The sequence below is a fragment of the Lonchura striata genome, chromosome 18 (genome assembly GCF_050655825.1).
Source record: "Lonchura striata isolate lonStrDom1 chromosome 18, ASM5065582v1, whole genome shotgun sequence".
Lineage (NCBI taxonomy): Eukaryota > Metazoa > Chordata > Aves > Passeriformes > Estrildidae > Lonchura > Lonchura striata.
Window position 1 is genome coordinate 1,769,775 of NC_140720.1, and position 17,611 is coordinate 1,787,385.

At 61.5% G+C, this 17,611-nt stretch overlaps 1 protein-coding gene across 13 annotated transcripts in view; it reads right to left on the bottom strand.

Annotated features, from left to right (window-relative positions):
- RBFOX3 (RNA binding fox-1 homolog 3) overlaps positions 1–17,611 on the bottom strand; it is a 70,710-nt gene that overhangs the window by 3,637 nt on the left and 49,462 nt on the right. For 3 of the 13 annotated variants that reach the window (XM_085556557.1, XM_085556556.1, XM_021534140.4), the window contains 8 exons: positions 4,301–4,552; positions 3,627–3,764; positions 3,170–3,223; positions 2,575–2,667; positions 1,571–1,631; positions 1,270–1,323; positions 768–900; positions 194–233 (listed from right to left, as the gene is read on the bottom strand). In XM_085556557.1, the coding sequence (XP_085412683.1) occupies positions 194–233; positions 768–900; positions 1,270–1,323; positions 1,571–1,631; positions 2,575–2,667; positions 3,170–3,223; positions 3,627–3,764; positions 4,301–4,519 (792 nt within the window). In that variant the 5' untranslated portion in view covers positions 4,520–4,552. Of the gene's footprint in view, positions 1–193; positions 234–767; positions 901–1,269; positions 1,324–1,570; positions 1,632–2,574; positions 2,668–3,169; positions 3,224–3,626; positions 3,765–4,300; positions 4,553–16,072; positions 16,410–17,611 lie in introns of those variants that run through there. The other 10 variants (XM_021534136.4, XM_021534141.4, XM_021534137.4 and 7 more) reach the window with 10 other exon arrangements.

Consider the following 17,611-nt stretch of genomic DNA (forward strand, 5'->3'; position numbering starts at 1 on the left):
GCACAGGGTCTTGTGTGGTGGGTGCCAACCAGACTGCTCTGGAGAAGCTGTGCTGTGTTCCTGCTCTTGCTGCTGCCCAGGGGAAGGGGTTGAGGGGGGGCAGAGCCCACCAGCGACCCGGGTGACACCGGTTGCCCCCTGTCCTGTTACAGGGTCCCAGTCACAGCCCAGCCCTGGGCACAGTGCCACTTACGTAGATCTCAGCTCCGTAGAACCCATCCTGGTAGACGACCCTGGAAATGAGGCAGAGGCATCAGAGCCCAGCAAGTGCCCCTGGACGAGGGGAGCAGGGTGAGTGCAGGGGATGAGGAGGCTGCCTCAACCCCATGGCTCATGGCAAGGAGTGGCTGTCCAGGCCCCAAAGGCAGGTCTGGGCTGGGATTCTGGTAGGGACTTGGGCACACGCAGAGGGCACAGCCAAGGGCAGGACATGCCAGAGGAGGATCCCAGGGCAGGATTTCTGCTGGGAGCAGCCAAGCAGCCACAGATGGCCATGGCTGTATCTGTGACCAACACCATCCCAGCCACATGTGCTGGGAGAGAGTTTCCATTCAACCAACCATCCTGGCTGGAATAACATCTTGTGCCTTGGTGGGCAGGAGGCTGGTGAGTGTGTGGGTCACCTGAGGGCAGCAGAGTGGGGCTGGGACAGAGCCTGTGGGCAGGCAGGTGCTGCAGGAGCTGCAGCCCGTTCCTGACGATGCCAGGGCAGACCCGGAGCAGTGTGGCAGCCCACGCCCCCCGCCCGGCAGCCCCCCGGTACTCACGCGCCGTAGGTGGGGATGGGCGGCGGCGGCGGCGCGGCCCGGAAGGTGTTGTAGACGGCGCGGCCTCGGCCCCGTAGGTGTGCCCCTCGGTAGGCCACGGCCGTTCCCGTGGCGGGGTACGGGAACCCCGTTACTGCAAGAGGCAGGGGATACCTGTGGGCTTTCCACAGCAGGTCTACACAGCCCCCGGGGGGCATCTGAGGCACAGCCCACCCCTGCACCCTCAGACTGGCAGGGACATGGCCCCTTGGGGATGCTGGGGACGGGACGGGACGGGACGGGACAGGACAGAGGACAGGACAGGACAGGACAGGACAGGACAGGATAGGATAGGATAGGATAGGATAGGATAGGATAGGATAGGATAGGATAGGAGGAACTGTCCAGGAGGTGTGAAGGCAGAAGTGCCTAGGGCTGCTCACTGCACAGAGCAGCAGCAGACACAGGGCAGAGCTGACATTTGGGGGAAACCCACAGCAGTACTGCTGCAGCCCAACGTTACCTGCGTAGAACTCAGGGCCGTAGACTGCTCCCACCACTGGGTTCAGCTTCCACCCTGTGGGCAGAGAGAGCCAGTGAAGACAGGGCACTTTCCATGGTGCTCTGAGGGGCAACAGCCTCATCCCAAGCAGGAGGAGGTCATGGGGGCTGCACTCCTGCATTGGGCAGGAGCAGTTGCTCTCCCGTTTGCCTGCAGGTGTGGAGGGCATTCACTGCCAGAGCTCCACAGCAGCCAGACAGTGCTGGTGCCTGGTGGTGCCCCTGCCTGCTGCAGCCCCTGCTCTCTGGATGCTGGCCCTTACCATTGGTGTAGGGGTTGGCCACCTTCTTGTTGGTCATGACACGGGCTGTGGCGTTGTTCACCTGGAGAGAGAGGGACGGGGGCTCAGTGCCTGAAGGATGTGGAGCTGGCGAGGCTGTGGTCCAGGGCCCGCTCGGCTGCGCCCAGCGCCTGCTGCTGCTGCTTCGGATGCCGGAGCAAAGGATGCCGGCTGCACCAGAGACACGAGACAAGGCTGTGCCTGCAGCACCCCGTTGTACACAGCCCTGCCCGTGCCTCCAGCCAGCCCAGGCCTCCATGCTCCAGCTGTGAGCATGGCTCAGGCTGCTGCCTGGTGCCCCGAGAGCTGTGGTGCCATGCTCAGGCCGAGCCCCGACATGCTGCCTGTGAGCTCCTGCCCGATTTTGTTGGATGATGTTTTCCTTGTCCATGGGGCACTGCCATGCCCTGCCAGGCTCCCTCTCTGCCGTCAGCACTGCTGGGGAGATTTTGTCCCACTCCCTCTGCCACCCTGCTTCCCACCACTCGCCAGCCACCACCAGGGAGCTGCTGGCAAATGGGCAGAGCCAGATCCCTGTGCTAAGCTTGGAGAAATCAAGCCTCTGGGCCTGGGCAGCTGCTGGCACTGCAGGTGTGGAGCTGCGGGTGGATCCTCCCTCCCAGCACAGAGCAGGGGCGCTGGCATGTGGGGCAGAGCCCCAAAGCTCCCTGCAGAACTTGGGGTGGCTGCTGTGGGCACGGGGGCCTGCCAGACTTGTCTGCACCAGGCAGAATGCAGCCCCAGCTGACGCCCCAGCTCTCCGTGCACCCGGGAGGTTCCTCTGGGCCAGACACTCCTTGTGCCAAGCGACGACCTTCCCACAGCCGACACACATGCTCCCGTGCCACATTCAGGGACACATGCACGCGCCGGGCACAGCTCCCCAGGGTACCTGGGACCCGGAGCTGCCCCCAAGCGTCCCATAACCCAGGCGGGGGACACACACACGCAGGCATGGCACGGCACTAGCACACTTATCTGAGCACCTCAATCTTCCGGCCCTCTACGATGGTGCCATTCAGCTTCTCCCGTGCCCGGTCGGCATCTGTGCTAGTTTCAAAAGTTACAAACCCAAAACCCTGTGAGCAGAGGAGAAAAGGAGAAAGAAAGAGACAGAGAGAGACAGAGAGAGGGTGTGGGGACAGAGAGAGAGAGGGGGTGAATCAGGAGAGCTGGCGCAGGAGGTGAGGCTGCCACAGTGCAGAGATGAAGAGCCCAGACTGGGGTCCCCACAGGGGCCGGGAGTACCGGCTGAGGCCCCAAAATCGCCCACGAGCTGGGAGAAGAGTTTGGGAGAGGGGCACAGAAAGTGGGGAAGATACAACAGAGACATCCAGACACAGAGGGACACGAGCTGCCTGTGGTGGGACACAGCAAGCCCTCCTCCCTCCAGTGCCAGATGCAGGGACCTGCACGACCTCCCGAGTTGGAACCAGGGCTGCTCCGACGGGGCACTGCATGCCAGGGTCCCATGGGACAGGAGAGGAGGGGAGAGCAGGTTACAGCACTGCTGGGCAACCTGGCTCCACTGACACCCTCCCCAGGACTCGCTGTATGGTGCTGGCCATGGGCATCACCCACCTTGGAGCCCCGCTCATTGAAAATGATCTCCACGTCCAGAATTTTCCCGAATTGCTGCAAGTGGAGAGAACAGAGGGGTCAGTGCCTGCAAAGCCCCTGGCCCTGCACCCAGAGCTGCTGGCATGGGGTTCTGTGCCAGGGGTGGGCAGAGGGCTGCCTTGGGGGCCAGACCTGGGGACTCCCAGGGTCATGCAAGGGAAAGCCCTTGTCCCTCCCATGGCTGACAGGACTTGGGAGTGTCATCCAAAATTTCATTAACTAACACTACTCTGAGTCCTAATAAGGGCTGGAAAACAAACAGTGGAGGGGGACGAGGGCTCTGTGTAACTCCCTGCTCCGTGCACAGGGGCTGGGCAGAATGTCCCTTGGGAGGTGACAGTGCTGAGGTCCCGATGGTGCCACAGGGCAGCACTGAGCAGGGAGCAGGGATGTGATGGGTGGATGGCGCTGTACTCACCCCAAACATTTGCCGCAGGTCGGGGTCCCGGAATCGAAAGGGAATGTTGGAGACGTGTAACCTCTTGGGCTGTTGCTTGTCTGTGTTGTCTGAGGAGTGTAGCTGCTGGCTGTCTGTCTGTGCCGCCTCGTCTGTCTGCTGGGGGAGGCACCACTGCCATCAGCCCCTGACCATGCCAGCCCCTGTCCCCAGTGGGAATGTGCCCCTGCCCAGTGCTTGGCCCTGTCTGCCCGCAGGGACACCCTGGACCCTGTGGTCCCCAGGTTCTGGGCAGTACCTCATGGGTAGCCCTCTGTCCTGGCGAGCCAGGGGGATGCTGGTGGGGCTATGGGGATGCTCGGGGTGGGGGTGGAGATGCTGCACTCAGGACCATATGGAAGGACTGGAAAGTGCAGAGCTCAGCACCTTCCTGGTGCTGCATTCCAGTGGTGTAATTGTCACGGTCTTGTAAAGCAGAGCCAAGCAAGTGGATGACGAGTGATGAGAAATGATGGGGGGCTGTGAGGGGGAGTGATGGCAGGAACACCCAGCCTGGTACCCTGTGGGACTTTGGCCAAGCATCACCACTGCCCCAGGACCCCCCGAGCAGCTCTGGCGCTGCCCTGGACCCCCGCAGCAGGGCTGCCCCAGCACCCCCCCCGTGCCTCTGGCACTGCCCCGAGGCGCTGCCTTACCGGTACCGTCTGTGTCCCTGCTATGGACTGTGTGCTGGCATCGGTGCCCGGCTGCTCAGGGTGGCTCTGTGCTGGTGTGTAGAGGGTCATGGCGTGCTCTGGTACCGTGCTCTGCCCCGAGTAGTCCTGCGTGGGGTGGGGGTGTGGCGGCGCGTACTCTGCAGGGATCCCGTTCTGGGGGGGTGGGGGGTACTGGGCTGGGGGGTAGGGCTGAGCCATCGCGTCCGGCGGAGCCGTGGCGTCCTGGTTACCCTGCCAAGAGAGCGGCACCGGCCCCCTCAGCTGCTGGCACACCTGGCCTGCCACTTGCCCAGGATGGGGTTCTCATCTCCACAGCCAGCCCCAGCCCCACCCAGCCCACTACATCCCAGCCTTTGGTGTCTCCCTCAAACCTGGGCTGTCTCTGTGCTGTGGTGGCTTTGGGGTCACGCTGCCAGCAGCTGAACCCCATCGTTTCCCACTCCCATCCCCTGCCTGCCCATTGTGCTGGGCTTGGGTAGGACAGAGGTTTCCATGTACAGTTTAACTCCTGAAGCTGCCATGCCCCTCTCCTTGGGAAGGGAGAACTGGGCAGGCCCCATTTTGGAGCCCAGCACAGGGCAAAGCGGCGCCTGGTCAGCAGCATCACGCTGGGAGCTGCACAGCACCAGCACCAGCTGGGCAGGCTGGGAGGAGTATCAGGGAGGGATGCTGATGGCCCTTTGGCAAACACCAGAGAGGGATCAATTAACTGCTAAATATTTAATTAGGCCCTTTGCTCTAACGAAGCTGGCTTGGCTGCCTTGGTCAAACGGGGTGAGCTGCACCCACACCAAGGGCCAAGGGCTGCTGGGGTTTGTGAGGGGCTGGGAGTACAGCGTGGGGCTCCCAGATAGCGCCTGCTCTGCACACCCACCCCTCCACCTACTGTCTATCTTCACACACACCCGTGGACTGTCCCCCTTGCACAGGTGTGCGCTGCACCTGTGGCCGCACAGCTGCAGCCCCCAGAGGCAGAGCCAGGGCTGCGGGGGGCAGCGCCCACAGCCCCCTGGATGCTTTACAACGTGCTGCAGCAGCCTCTGGCCTGTGAAATCCATCTGTGGCTCAGCCCGCAGAGACAAACCCCTTAATTGTGTGTGTCACCGATTTATGTTTGGGAGGGAGGGTGGGGGTGGCAGAGGGATGCACTGGCAGCTGTCATCCCCAGCCCACAGGGCTGTCGCGCCTGTGAGGGCGGCAGCAGAGCCGCACCGGGGACACACGGAAACCCAGCGGGAATAGACCCGCTGCAGATCTGCAAGTCATCGGCAGCACCAGCAGCGCCTGCCCGTGCTGACTCAGCTGCGCCGGACGCGCCAGCCTGATGCACCTGCCTGTGTGGGCTGGGAGTGCAGGAGCCCAGCCCATCGATGGCCCTGCCCCGGGAACTGCCCACGCCACTCCTGCCCACACCCCAGCTTTAATTCTACCTGGCAGGCCAGAGGGATCCATCCTGTGCTCCACTGGGTCTCGGCACCCAACTCCTCTCCATGGAGCTGGCGCACACCGACCGTCACCGTGTCACTCTCCCAGCGCCTGCCTGCCTCCCCAGTGCCTGGTGCTCATCCATCCCTGCCTGACCCCTGGCGCCCTGTGCCTGTCTCTCCCTGCCTGCTAATGCAGAACCAGGAACAGCCCAAGTCCCTCCTGCCTGCTCTGCACTGGATACACCCTCGCTTGTCACTACAGCCAGGATCAGCCACCAACACGCAGGGCCCAGGATGTCAGCAGGGACTGTCCCCACCTGCCCAGGTTTTGGGCCCTCCCAGCCTGTCCCAACAGCCACGTTTGTATCAATTATTAATTAGAGCTGCTGCAGTGCCTGCCAGCCTGGGCAGGATTTAATTCAGGGACTACTAGGTTCCCCTGGTTGCTGCTCATGGCACTGGAGCTGCGGATGATGCAGATCCACAGATCCACAGCTTCCAGCTCATCCCATCCACTTCCAGGGCCTCACCACCCCACTGGGGACAGAGCTGCTCAACTGGGGCTGCTGCAGGGGAGGGTCCCATGGGGAAGGGAACGCTAAGTTTGGCTGTGTGCTGCCCGTGGACATCACCTACTCAGTTCCACACCCCATGCTGCCCCAAGCAGTGAGTGTCCCTCTGTTCCTCCCAGAAGGTGGCTGGAGCCCCTTTACTGAGCACTGACCACCCAGGGGGTCCCTGGGGACCCACCTCTGCAGCCCAAGAGAACCCCAGCTCAGGGTGCCTGGCCATGCAGGGAGCCCACGGCACAGTGCTGGCCACTGGGTGCAAGGGACAGGGGCTCTGATAGACACCCTTTGCTCTGCCAGCACTCAGCCCTCCTGGGGCACGGGGACGCTCCCACATGGTGCTTCTGATGCTTGCAGTAAAATAAATTCTGGTCCTTAACAGCCCTTGGCCTCACTCAAAATGAGACAAATCAGTTCAGTGCCTCAACCTGGAGCAAAGCTGGCACCAAAGGGGGCATGAGCAGTAGTCTGGCACCTCTGCTGCCTACCTGCTCGGGCAGGTACCAGCAGGACTGTGGCACGACCCTGTGCTGAAACACCACTGCCCCAGTGAAGGCAATGGAGAGGTTGGGACAGGGAGCCCAAGTTCCCCTGTGTGCTTTCCCCTTTGCAGTGTCCCCCCTGTGGTGACCTCTGCCCCATGTCCCCTGCCAGGTGTCCCCTGTGCAGTGTCTTCTGTCCTCCCCACGGCTCAGTCTTGCACCACCAGTCCTGCACAGTGGTTGCTGCAGCAGGCAAGGGGTAGATATCATCTTTAGCTGATTAAATGTCCCTCATTAATGAGTTTCTTTAATTAATGAAGTTTTTTTGTTTGCTCCACTTGCTTCTTCCCCCCACACTCTGCCTCCTCAGCACAATCCAGGCCATTTCCTTTCAAGTCATTTAGCGCGTGGGGCCAGTTCCTGCCGACACCGCATTTTGGTGATTGTGCCTGTCAGCTCGGGGCTGACGATGCCATTTCCCACATTTGTTCCTTTTTAAAGAAAATAACGTGCCAGGAGCCCCCAGATGCAGAGGACAGGTCAGAGCAATCACCTGAGTGCAGAGCCCTGCACTACGGATGGAGCAGCTGCCAGCCACGAGCACTTGCGAAGGGCCCCCAAAGCTCGGCCGTGGCAGGAGCCCCTCCTGCACAGCGTGATGGGGCCAGGCACGAGGGCCTGGGGCTCTGGGCTGGTCATCAGCACCTGTCCCCTGCTGCTCCCGCAGCTGCCACAGACATGCCAGTTTCCTGCAAGCCTCGTGGCCATCCTGCTGCCTTGGCCTGACCCCAGTCCCATCTCCAGCCCAGGAGCCCACCAGCCAACCCTGCCCGTGGCTGCGCCCTGCCTGCACTGTGCAGTGCTGATGGCGCAGGGGTGGCACAGCACAACACAGCCTGGTCATGGCATGGCACTGCCCAGTCACAGCCCGGCACTGCCCAGTCACAGCCCGGCACTGCCTGGTGATGGCACGGCACTGCCTGGTGATGGATGGCACTGCCTGGTGATGGATGGCACTGCCTGGTGATGGCACAGCACTGCCTGGTGATGGCACGGCACTGCCTGGTGATGGATGGCACTGCCTGGTGATGGATGGCACTGCCTGGTGATGGCATGACACTGCCTGGTGATGGATGGCACTGCCTGGTGATGGCACAGCACTGCCTGGTGATGGCATGACACTGCCTGGTGATGGATGGCACTGCCTGGTGATGGCACGGCACTGCCTGGTGATGGATGGCACTGCCTGGAGGTGATGGCACGGCACTGCCCAGTCACAGCTGACCGTGCTTGGTCACAGCACTATTAGGTCACGACGCATGCACAGCTGGATGAAGCCATGTGTGGAGTGCTGGAGCAACTGGAGAAGGAAGACAGCCCTGTCACTATCACACCTCCCCACCCTGACAGCAGTCCCCACTACCTGCAGCTGTCCTGCTCCTCCCACTGGGAACCAGACACCTGCTGCAGGGGGAAAGAGTGGCCCACAGCACCACAGCATCTGCAGAGCCCCCCAGGTGCCCCTGCCAGCTGCAGAGCCTCAGTAAACATATTCTGCAGGCAGGGCAAGCAAGGAGTGCAAGCAGGGCAGGGCAGGCAGAAACCACTTTGCTGTGACCTCGAATGGCTCCTACCTGCTTGCTAATGCCAGGTCACACCCTTGCTACATCATGAGGTCACCGCTGAGCACAGGGAAGGGTGCTCAGCAATTCCAAACGTCTCCTGTGGGGAGCCCACTGTGCCCGCCAGGGAGACTGATGGGGCCATCTGCCCCTATCCCACTGCCCAGGAGCAAGGCAATGTGGCACTGTGCTGAGCAGAAGAGACAGATTCAAGAAATGCCCCAGTGGAGGCAGAAGGGTCCTGGCATGGCCCAAGGTAGCCCCCAGGCATCCTGGGCCCATGTGGGCATCACCGCATCACCGTGCCCAGCACGACTCATCTGCATGACAGATGCAGCGTTCCCCCTTGGACCCGGCCCTCGCTCATGCTAATGACTGTCAACATGGAACAGAGGCCATGAAGGGGAAGAAAATTACTCCCTGAAAAGGAATTGACTGATCCCTGTCATTTCTCACAAAACCACTGACCTGTAAATATTTCATTACCCCAAAAGCTGTGCCATCCATACCAAGCAGTGCCCAGTGCTGTGCAGGCACCAGCCCAGAGCTCCTGGCTGCGGGCAGTGGGGTGAGGGAGCCCCAGAAGGGACCAGCCCTGCCCACTGTGGGGATATCGGGAGGTGGTGGTGGGTTGTTTGCCCCTGAAGTGGGGCCACAGTGATCCCCCAGAGAGCTGGGAGGCATGATGGGGATGGACGCTGTGGAGGAAGCAGGGAGGAGTGGGGAGCTGCAGGGCCCAGTGGCAGCAGCTGCTGCAATGGATGTCTTCATCAGCAGAGCGCAGGGAGGGGTGAGAGGTCGGTAATGGCATCTGCCAGGGATGCTGCGCTGGGAAAGGAGTGCTCCAGTGAGCAGGCAGGACCTGAGGGGGAGGAGGAGGAGCGGCCGGGGGAAGCACAGCAGCCTGTTGGCATGGGAAACACCATTTTTCTGGGCTGCCACACACTGTCCCGGCACTCTGCATCCCCCTGCCCTGCTCCTGCCCTTGGTCCCCCTGGGCTCCAGCTCACAGGGCCAGGGACGCTGCTGCCCCCCTGCCCCGGCAGCCTGGGGAGGACAAGCGGAGCGATGTGACTCCAGGCACGGGGATGAGCGGGGACGCTGGCCCGGGCACACACCCGCACGTGTGGCCCTGTCACCTCCGGCACGGGCAGAAGGGGCCACGGTCCGGCCCCGGCTCCTGGCTCTGCCAGCTGGAAACTTCGGAGCTGAGGCTTCATGAAATATTCATGAAGTAAATGGTGCAATTTCATCTGCATTCAGCCAACTTCATGTATATTTCAGAGTATTATGAAATGATAATGTTGTGTAACCAAGGCGAGACGGGGGTGCTTGGGGGGGCTCCCGGCCACCCCCGCCTGCACGGCCGGCAGCTCCCAGCTCGCCGTGTACCGGCGCCGCTGCACCGGGCGGGACTGACGGCTGCGCCAGCGCCGGGGACACGGCGGGATCGGGCACGGCGGGGAAGGAACGGAGCTCCGGGATGCACAGCCCTCTGGCTCCCCCCTGAACACAGCCCGACATCGCCACCGGGGCCCGGGCTCACCCAGGGCAGCTCCTGGGACTGCCAGCGGTGCCAGGGCACACCTGTAGGAGTCCTTGGTGGCATCCCTGGCACAGCTCTGCCTCCAGGCACACCGGGGCGAGTCAGACCTGGTGTATGCAGTGCTGGCTGGGATTTCCAGCAGTGTTTGGTCCCCAATTGCCACCAAAAGGTTATGACAGGTGGCACACGAGGTACAAGCTAGGCTGCAGAGCCCAGGGATGGGCTGGAGATAACCCGAGTCCTCACCAGCATCCTCCTGAGCTCTGCAGGCAGCAGTGTGTCAGATGCAGATACCCACACATGGCATGGCTCAGTGGCGACCAGTCTGCTGCTCCAGCGGGCCTGGGGGCAGCTGCTGTGTTCCCCCTGCTAGAAAGGGCTGGGGCTCTAAAATGTTCACGTGGAGCTGCCAGAGCCCAGCTGCACACAGACAGCTCCAGACCTGCGAGCAGTGGGATCAGTGGCCACATCCACGGGCCTCATACCTCCCACAAGCCCCTCACCAGCTCCACTGCCAGCCCCAAACCTGTCCCCACATCTCACAGGGCTCCAGGAACCCAGCTGAACCCTGGGTCCTGCACCCGCAGAGCCCCTCACCCACCCACAGACCCTGTCACTGTCACACCACTGTCTCTGTGCTGGGGCTCTGGCACAGCTGCATGTGGCACTTGCTCGCCCAGACGATGTGGGCACCCGTGGCACCACGGACCCATGTGTGTGCCTGGACAGTGCTTGCACGCAGCCCTCTCTAATAGGCAGCCAGGAGCATAATTTTTCCTCTAATTACATATTCAGCACTTCTGAGAAAATGAGATTTTGGTAATTCAATTGGACTGAGAAGCAGCACTATAATAAAATGAAATTTGTAACAATCGTGCAGTTAAATTAGTTAAATGGAGAGGAAGGAGCTGTGGAAAATTGACCCCTCGATCTCCTAAAGACTAATCAGACATTTGAACCGGGCTGTGCTAACAAAACCCCTGGGGTGTGCGGCACAGAGTGAGGGGAAAGCAGAGATGCCATGAGAGAAGGGCTGGAAAACAGCTGGGGACCTGGTGGTGTCACAGAGGGGGCATCCCTGCTCCGCTCTGGGGTGGGATGGGATGGCTTTGGCAGGGAGCGTGCCAGGTATGATGCTGGAGCCATGCCCTCTGTGGCACTGGCCACTGTCAGGGCCTGGCCACTGGGTCCTGGCAATGGCTGATACCATGGAGGCCACTGGACACACACCGTGTCCCTGCTGGGTGTGCAGGGGGTGCCCAGTGGTCCCTTTCTGCCACGGGGGCTCACAGGGACATGCCTGGCAGTGTGACCAGCTCTGAGTGGGGACAGCCACCACAGGACACTCGGACAGGGATGGCACACAGCGCCAGGCTGGTGGGGAGGGAGGCATCCCATGGGCTGGAGGGGTCTGTGGCAGGTACAACGTAATTAGCCTCAGTATTTATCTTGTTGTTCATCTTTTCTATTTTTTCTTCTAAAAGAAAAGGAGAAAAAGACGAGTTTCTCATTTGCAAGTTAATTAGTCTAATTACCTCTAATTAAGGGCTCCCCACACAATGCAGATCACAAATAAGCTGCCACTGTCGCCTGCTCCCACTCTTTTCTCCCCAGTTTTGATTTTCCACAGGAGCTGTTTGAAGGCTGTGGTGAGAACCTGGGTGTGGATGGTGGCTAGGCACAGCAGGGCTTGTATGGAATTTGGGAACAGCACCCAACCCCTGGCAGGCAATGCCCACAGCACTGCAGGGCCCACCACAAACTCTTCACCTGCTGGGATGCTCCAGGCAGTGAGGGGGCACACTGCTCCCTCCTGGCCCCTGGAATGCCAAGGGAGGTGGTGCAGCTTAAAGCCCTGCCAGGGCTGCCCATGGCCAGTGGAGGGGTGAACCCTGCAGCAGCTCACAGCTGCCACCCACAGCTCCCAGCCTGCTCAATGCAATGGCATGTCACTGGGTCAGTAGCCATGGCACGGCCAGGACTGCACAGCCTCTGACAACATGCTGCTAGGCTCACACCAGCACTGGAAGATCCAGCTCCCTCCTTGGACATCTAGTTCTCCTGTGCCCAGACACTCTTCCCAGCCTTCCCAACACTGGCACAGCTCCCTACGCCCTCCCAGCACCCAGCCCCACACCTGCCTACAAAAACCAGTGGCACTCAAGTGACTAACGCCCTTCCCGGGGGGGTACAGTGCCCCTTGGTGCCCCTCTATGGAAGCTCACTATCCCACAGACACAGGAGCCCTCATCCCTGTGGGGAGAGCAGCCAGGCAGCCAAGTGACCCTGAAACTCCTGGAGGTGCCTGGGGTGCCCAGCTGCAGCACCCAGCACCCTGCCCAGCCCTGGCTGCAGACTGTGGAGCTGGCCTGGCCTGGGGGCTGCAAAGACAATCATATTTCAAAAGCATCTTCCTGTGTGGATGGTGGCCCCTGAGTGGGGGCAGCCCCAGGGCCAGGGATACTGCAGCTGGTGGAACTGGTGGGGGTGGCCTGAACCCACTCTTCTAATTAGCTTTTCTTTGTTACACTCCCCCCTCCAACTGCATGTGATGGTTTAAAGAATGACAGATACTAAATCTAATTTAATCTACTCATTCACCCATCGCTATAGCATAAAAATAGGAATATACCTATAAAAAGAGCATTGCCAGGCAGTGTGGGCCAAAATCACAGCTATTGTGGGAAAAGCAGCTTTGCAAAGCTAAAATGAATGTCAGTGTTTTCAATACAAAAGAACCGAACCAGGAAACATGTTTTTGGGGCTTTAAAGCCTGTCCTCATGGAGCGGGGCAGCTGCCACAGCATGGCCAGAGCCCGGAGCTGCCATGCCAGGTCCGCAGCCGTGCGACGCCTGGGCAGGGGGAGAAACCCAGTTTGAAATGAACCCGCTGCTGCAACACGCGGCAACACCGCTCGGAATAGACCTGCTCCCTAAAAATATAACATGCTAAACTTGGCAGCAGCCCTTTTGGAAAGGAATTTTCCAAGCAGGATTTGCAGAGGCTGTTTCCCGGCGGGCTAGGTGCTGCTCAGCCAAATCTCCTGTGCCATGGTGTGACTGCGAGCAGCGGGGATGATCCCAGCGAGGAGCATCCCAGGGGCAGCACTGCAGGGCTTCAGCACACCTGTACATCAGCCTGGGCTGGGGTCAGACCTGCACGTGGCTGGGGCTGCACCAGGGCAGTGCCAGGGCACGGCACTGATGCTGAGCCTCAGAGCCCAGGTCTGCTCTGGGTCAGCACTGAGCCCTGTCCTGCAGCCATCACCTGCTCACTCACAACAACATCAGAGATGTGTTTCAAGCAGTGACTGAATCCTCTGTTAACAAAACGAAGCCACCAAAAAGTCCTTCCACACCCCGACCCTCACTGAGCAAGAGCCAAATGTCCCTGCCAAGTCCCACCAAAGATGGGGGCATTCTCGCTGGCCCAGGCTGCTCTGCTGCAGACATGCACCCACCCTCCCATGGCCCCTGCCCTCCAGCCCTCCAGAAGTCCTGGTCTTGGAGCACGACAGTGTCAGGAGAAGTTGCTGGGCACAGTGTGGCTGCACAACCTGGAATGCCACAGACCACGGCTCCTGCAGCCAGGCCAGGGTGGCCACATGGGAGAACTGGAGCAGAGTGAGCTGAGAGGCACCCAGAGCACCTGGAAGAGCCACTGGCACTACTGAGCCATCCCTGGTGCTGGAAGAACTGAAGTTTTGCTGAGAATTTCATTACTTGGTCATTCCTTCAAATCCCAACATAGCTGAAAATGCTGGGGCTGGGAGCTACGGAACATCAGCAGCATCCTCGGGAACCAACCCAGCCACAGGCTCCTGGCAGGGAGAGCACTGTGTGAGCTGAAGGGGATGAGGGCAGTTACTGCATGCAGACCCAGGCATGTCCCAGCTCTTGACGGACTGGCCAGCCCAGCAGACTCAGTCCTGGGCACTGGCTCAGGCACTTTATCATGGTACACCTCCTTACAAACCCATAAAGGGTTTGGACAGGAACCTGTAACCCAGGGGGTCACAACCAAGTCCCCCCAGACCCCATGGCACAGTCAACTCAGGGAGAGTTGAACTTTCTCAGATGCCCCTGCTTACACAGAGGTGAGCCAGGCCAGCTGGCCAGAGCCAGCTCTGAGGTGGGCACGTGCCCAGAGGCAGAAGCAGCCTTGCTCCTGTGTGCTCCTAGGGTGCGGGTGGCACAGGTGGACAGCCTAAAACTCGGTGCAAATTCAGAGCTAAAGCAGGTGCCAGGCACACCCATTGAGGGGCCCATCAGCTGCGCAGGGCCCATGCCTCTGCTCCATGTTCTGGCCGCCAGTGACGTCCCTGTCCCTGACGCCTGTTGTGACATGCAACAGGAATACCTGTCTCCAAGTGCTGGGTGCAGAACCTCAGCACAGGATAAACCCCAGGCTGAGGATGGAGATTTTCACCTCCATCGTGCTCATCAGCCGGGTAAAAATCCAACTCCAAATCCTGTAATAAAACCCTCCTCCTGGCTTGCAAGTCCAGAGCTGCTGCCAAGGAGCAGGAGGCTTCTGGGAGAGCAGGGAGGAAGAGATGCAGAACACAATGGTCAAATCAAACCAGGCAGGGGGAACTGGGTGCAGGGTGCAGAGCCATACACCCAGGAAAGTTGCTGCTTCCCAGGGACCCGCAGCTCCACTTTTCCCAGCCCTGCCGGCACTGCGAGCATCCGTCTGGCCGTGCTGCCACTACTGGTGCTGCCAGACTCAGGCCAATCCACGCCAGAGTGCTCCGCAGGGCAAGAGAGCAGAACAGCTGAGCCCCTCATGTGGCCAGGGACAGGGGGATCCCAGCTGGAGAGGGACATTTCCCATGCTGCAAGACAGGCTCTGGGCCCTGCACTGGCTGCCAGTCCAAAGCGTCCTCCACAGGGACAGAAACCATCCCTGCACGGGTGGGAGTTCGGGGACAGCTTTTGCTCAGTGTCAGATGTGCAGCAGCCACAGGGACCACAGTACAGTTTTGGGAAGAGTGAAATCCAGCGCAGCCCTGGCTGTCCCCGGGCTCTGCCCGCAGGAGGGTGCAATAAATCATGCGCCCGCCTCGGCAGCCCTGCCGCAGCCCCTGGACACCCCGTGCCCATGCTTGTGCAGCCACACCAGCCTTCCCAGCCCACCACCAGCGCGGGAGAGGGACCTGGGCCTCGCCATCCCCACCACTGCTGGCCATGCTCTGGCCATGACCCCACTTGGACACCGGCCACAGACATCCCAAGGGACCAAACACTCCACAGCCTTTCTCACTGGGGTGGAGGGTTGGCACCCGTGTGCCTGTCCTCGCCGCTGGGTGAACCGCGCCGGCCACGCCAAGTGCAGGGAGGATGCCATGAATTTTTAAACTCTTGAAAGCACAAATGGAGTGGTTTGCCTGGCTGGGAGACGGGATTTCCGATGCAGCACAGAGGCATTTGAGGAAGATGCTGCCTTTCCCAAGCTGCGCTTCCCCTGGGATGATGGGCCCAGAAACCCGGCACTCAGGGTCCAGCACAGGAATCAGGGTAGCTCTGTGGGACAGCAAAACCTTGGCCCAGGTGAAGGACCACACTGACCTCAGCAGCCTCCGTCTGGGCTGCCCCAGCTCGGCACCCACCTGGCACCACGTGTTCCCAGTCCCCCTGCAGCACCTTCCAGTGACAGCAGGACAGACCCGCGCCTGCCCGAGCGCAGCGTCAGCACACGCACACATACGTGTACACACGTGTGCACGCACGAGCTCATCACCTTCCCTTCTGCTCAGGCCACACAGGAGCCTCGTTCCTTCACCCGAGCATCCATCATCGCCAAGCGGCAGCAGCGCCGAGGCGGGGAGGTGCTGGACCCGCACCGGCGGCTCTGCCTGCCGCACTGCCCGCGCCTCTGCCCCGGCCGTGCTCCTGCCAGCACGGCGGGGAAGCCGGAGAAACCCCAAAAGCCGAGCCGAGGACCCGAGCCGCCCCAGCGGCAGAACTGCCGTGGGGCTGGAGTGGGGAGGCTGGCAGGAAGCTGTCAAGCTCTTACCCTCTACCAGGAGGGAACCAGCCAGAAACACGTGCGAACCGGAAAGCACGGAAAGCAAAAAAAATCCCCTGGAGAGGGTGGCTTACCTGTTGGAGGTAGAGGAAGGCTGGAGGACAGGGGAGAGAGTGAGGAAGCATGCCTGAGTTGGAGACAAGGAGGCAGCCCGAGTTAGCCATGGAGCACAGCATGTGTCGACAGGTAGCCGTGGAGCTGTTCGCGGGTCCGTCCTCTTCCGCACACTGCTATCCACCGCTATCCTCGTCTTCCCGGCTGGCCCCTCGGGCTCTCCCCTCCTCGCCGTCCCTCCCGACCCCTCGGCGCTAGTTAGGAGGGTTCATCTGCGGCAGGCCGGCCGCGCCGCCGCCGGAGCAGCGCTTGGCTCTTCACTTCGGGGCCATTAGACACTGGCACTGAGCGCACGGTCTGCAAAGGGTGTGCGTGAGCCAGAGCGGAGCGGGAGAGAAAGGAAGGGGAGGAGGAAGGAGAGAGGGCTCGGGAGCGAAATAAAAGGGGTGGGAGTTGGAGGAGGAGGGGGAGTCCCCTGTGCATTCAGACATCAAACAGAGCTCTGTATAAAATGAAGAGAATCCGTAATGACATGAGAACAGCTGATCCCGCACTTAACCCCTCCAGCGCCGCCGCTTTGCAGATGGCTTCCCCGCCGCCCTCGCCACCCCGGCCACACGCTGGGGAAGCATCCGGGCAGGACGGGGCCGGGCGGGCAGAGCCATCTCCCTTCGCGGCGCTGGCTCTCCCCGGGGAGGAAGGCTCTTACCGGGAGTTCCGGTGCTGCAGCGCGGTGCCGCGGGAAGCCGTGCGGGCAGCGGCGGTGGCAGGGCTGCCGGGGACTCCCCCGTGCACACTCCGCCGCACACGTGCACACCGCCACGCTCTCGCTGCGAGACGCCGGCGCTGCCGGGCCCGGGAGCCGTGCAGCAGCCCCAGCCCGCAGCGTTCCCCGCCGGACCAGCCACACCTCACTGCTGCCCGCATGCCCCGGGCACCACTGCTCAACCCTGCCAAGGTGTGGGAGCCCCAGGCAGGGCCCTGTGAGCCCCCCAACCGCCTGCCAGTCTCCCAGGCACGGAGGGCTGCGGGGACCCCTGCCCCTTGGGGTGACGCGAGGGGTCCTGCCCACTAGCACTGGCTTCCCGGCGCTCCCCAGAGCGATGGGGACCCTCTGCCCCAAGAAGCGCCCGCTGGCGGGCAGAGGTCAGCCCCGGCAGAGCTCCGGAGGTGTTCTGGCGTTTTCGAGGGCCCTGCGGTGCTGCCAGCAGCCCTGACGCATCCACACCACACTCGCCGCTGTCACAGCTGCCATGGCAATAGCCTACGTGCCAGTGCCCGCGAGGGACAGCCGTGTGTGTTCGCTCGGGTCCCGTCCCACCTCCACCCATCCGGGCCCCCAGCAGCCCCGGCACTGCCGCGGGGTCCCTGCCCGGTGCCCACACCTCGGTGCAGCCCCGTGCCCAGCTCCGGAGCCATGACAGTGCCGAGGCTGCCAGGCTGGCATTGTGCTGGGGCATGTAGGAAACGAAACCTGGGCTCGGCTCAGTTTCCATCTTGGCCAAATGTGATGCACAAAGGCAGGGCTGTGCCAGCAGCTGCTGATGCTCTGTCTCTGC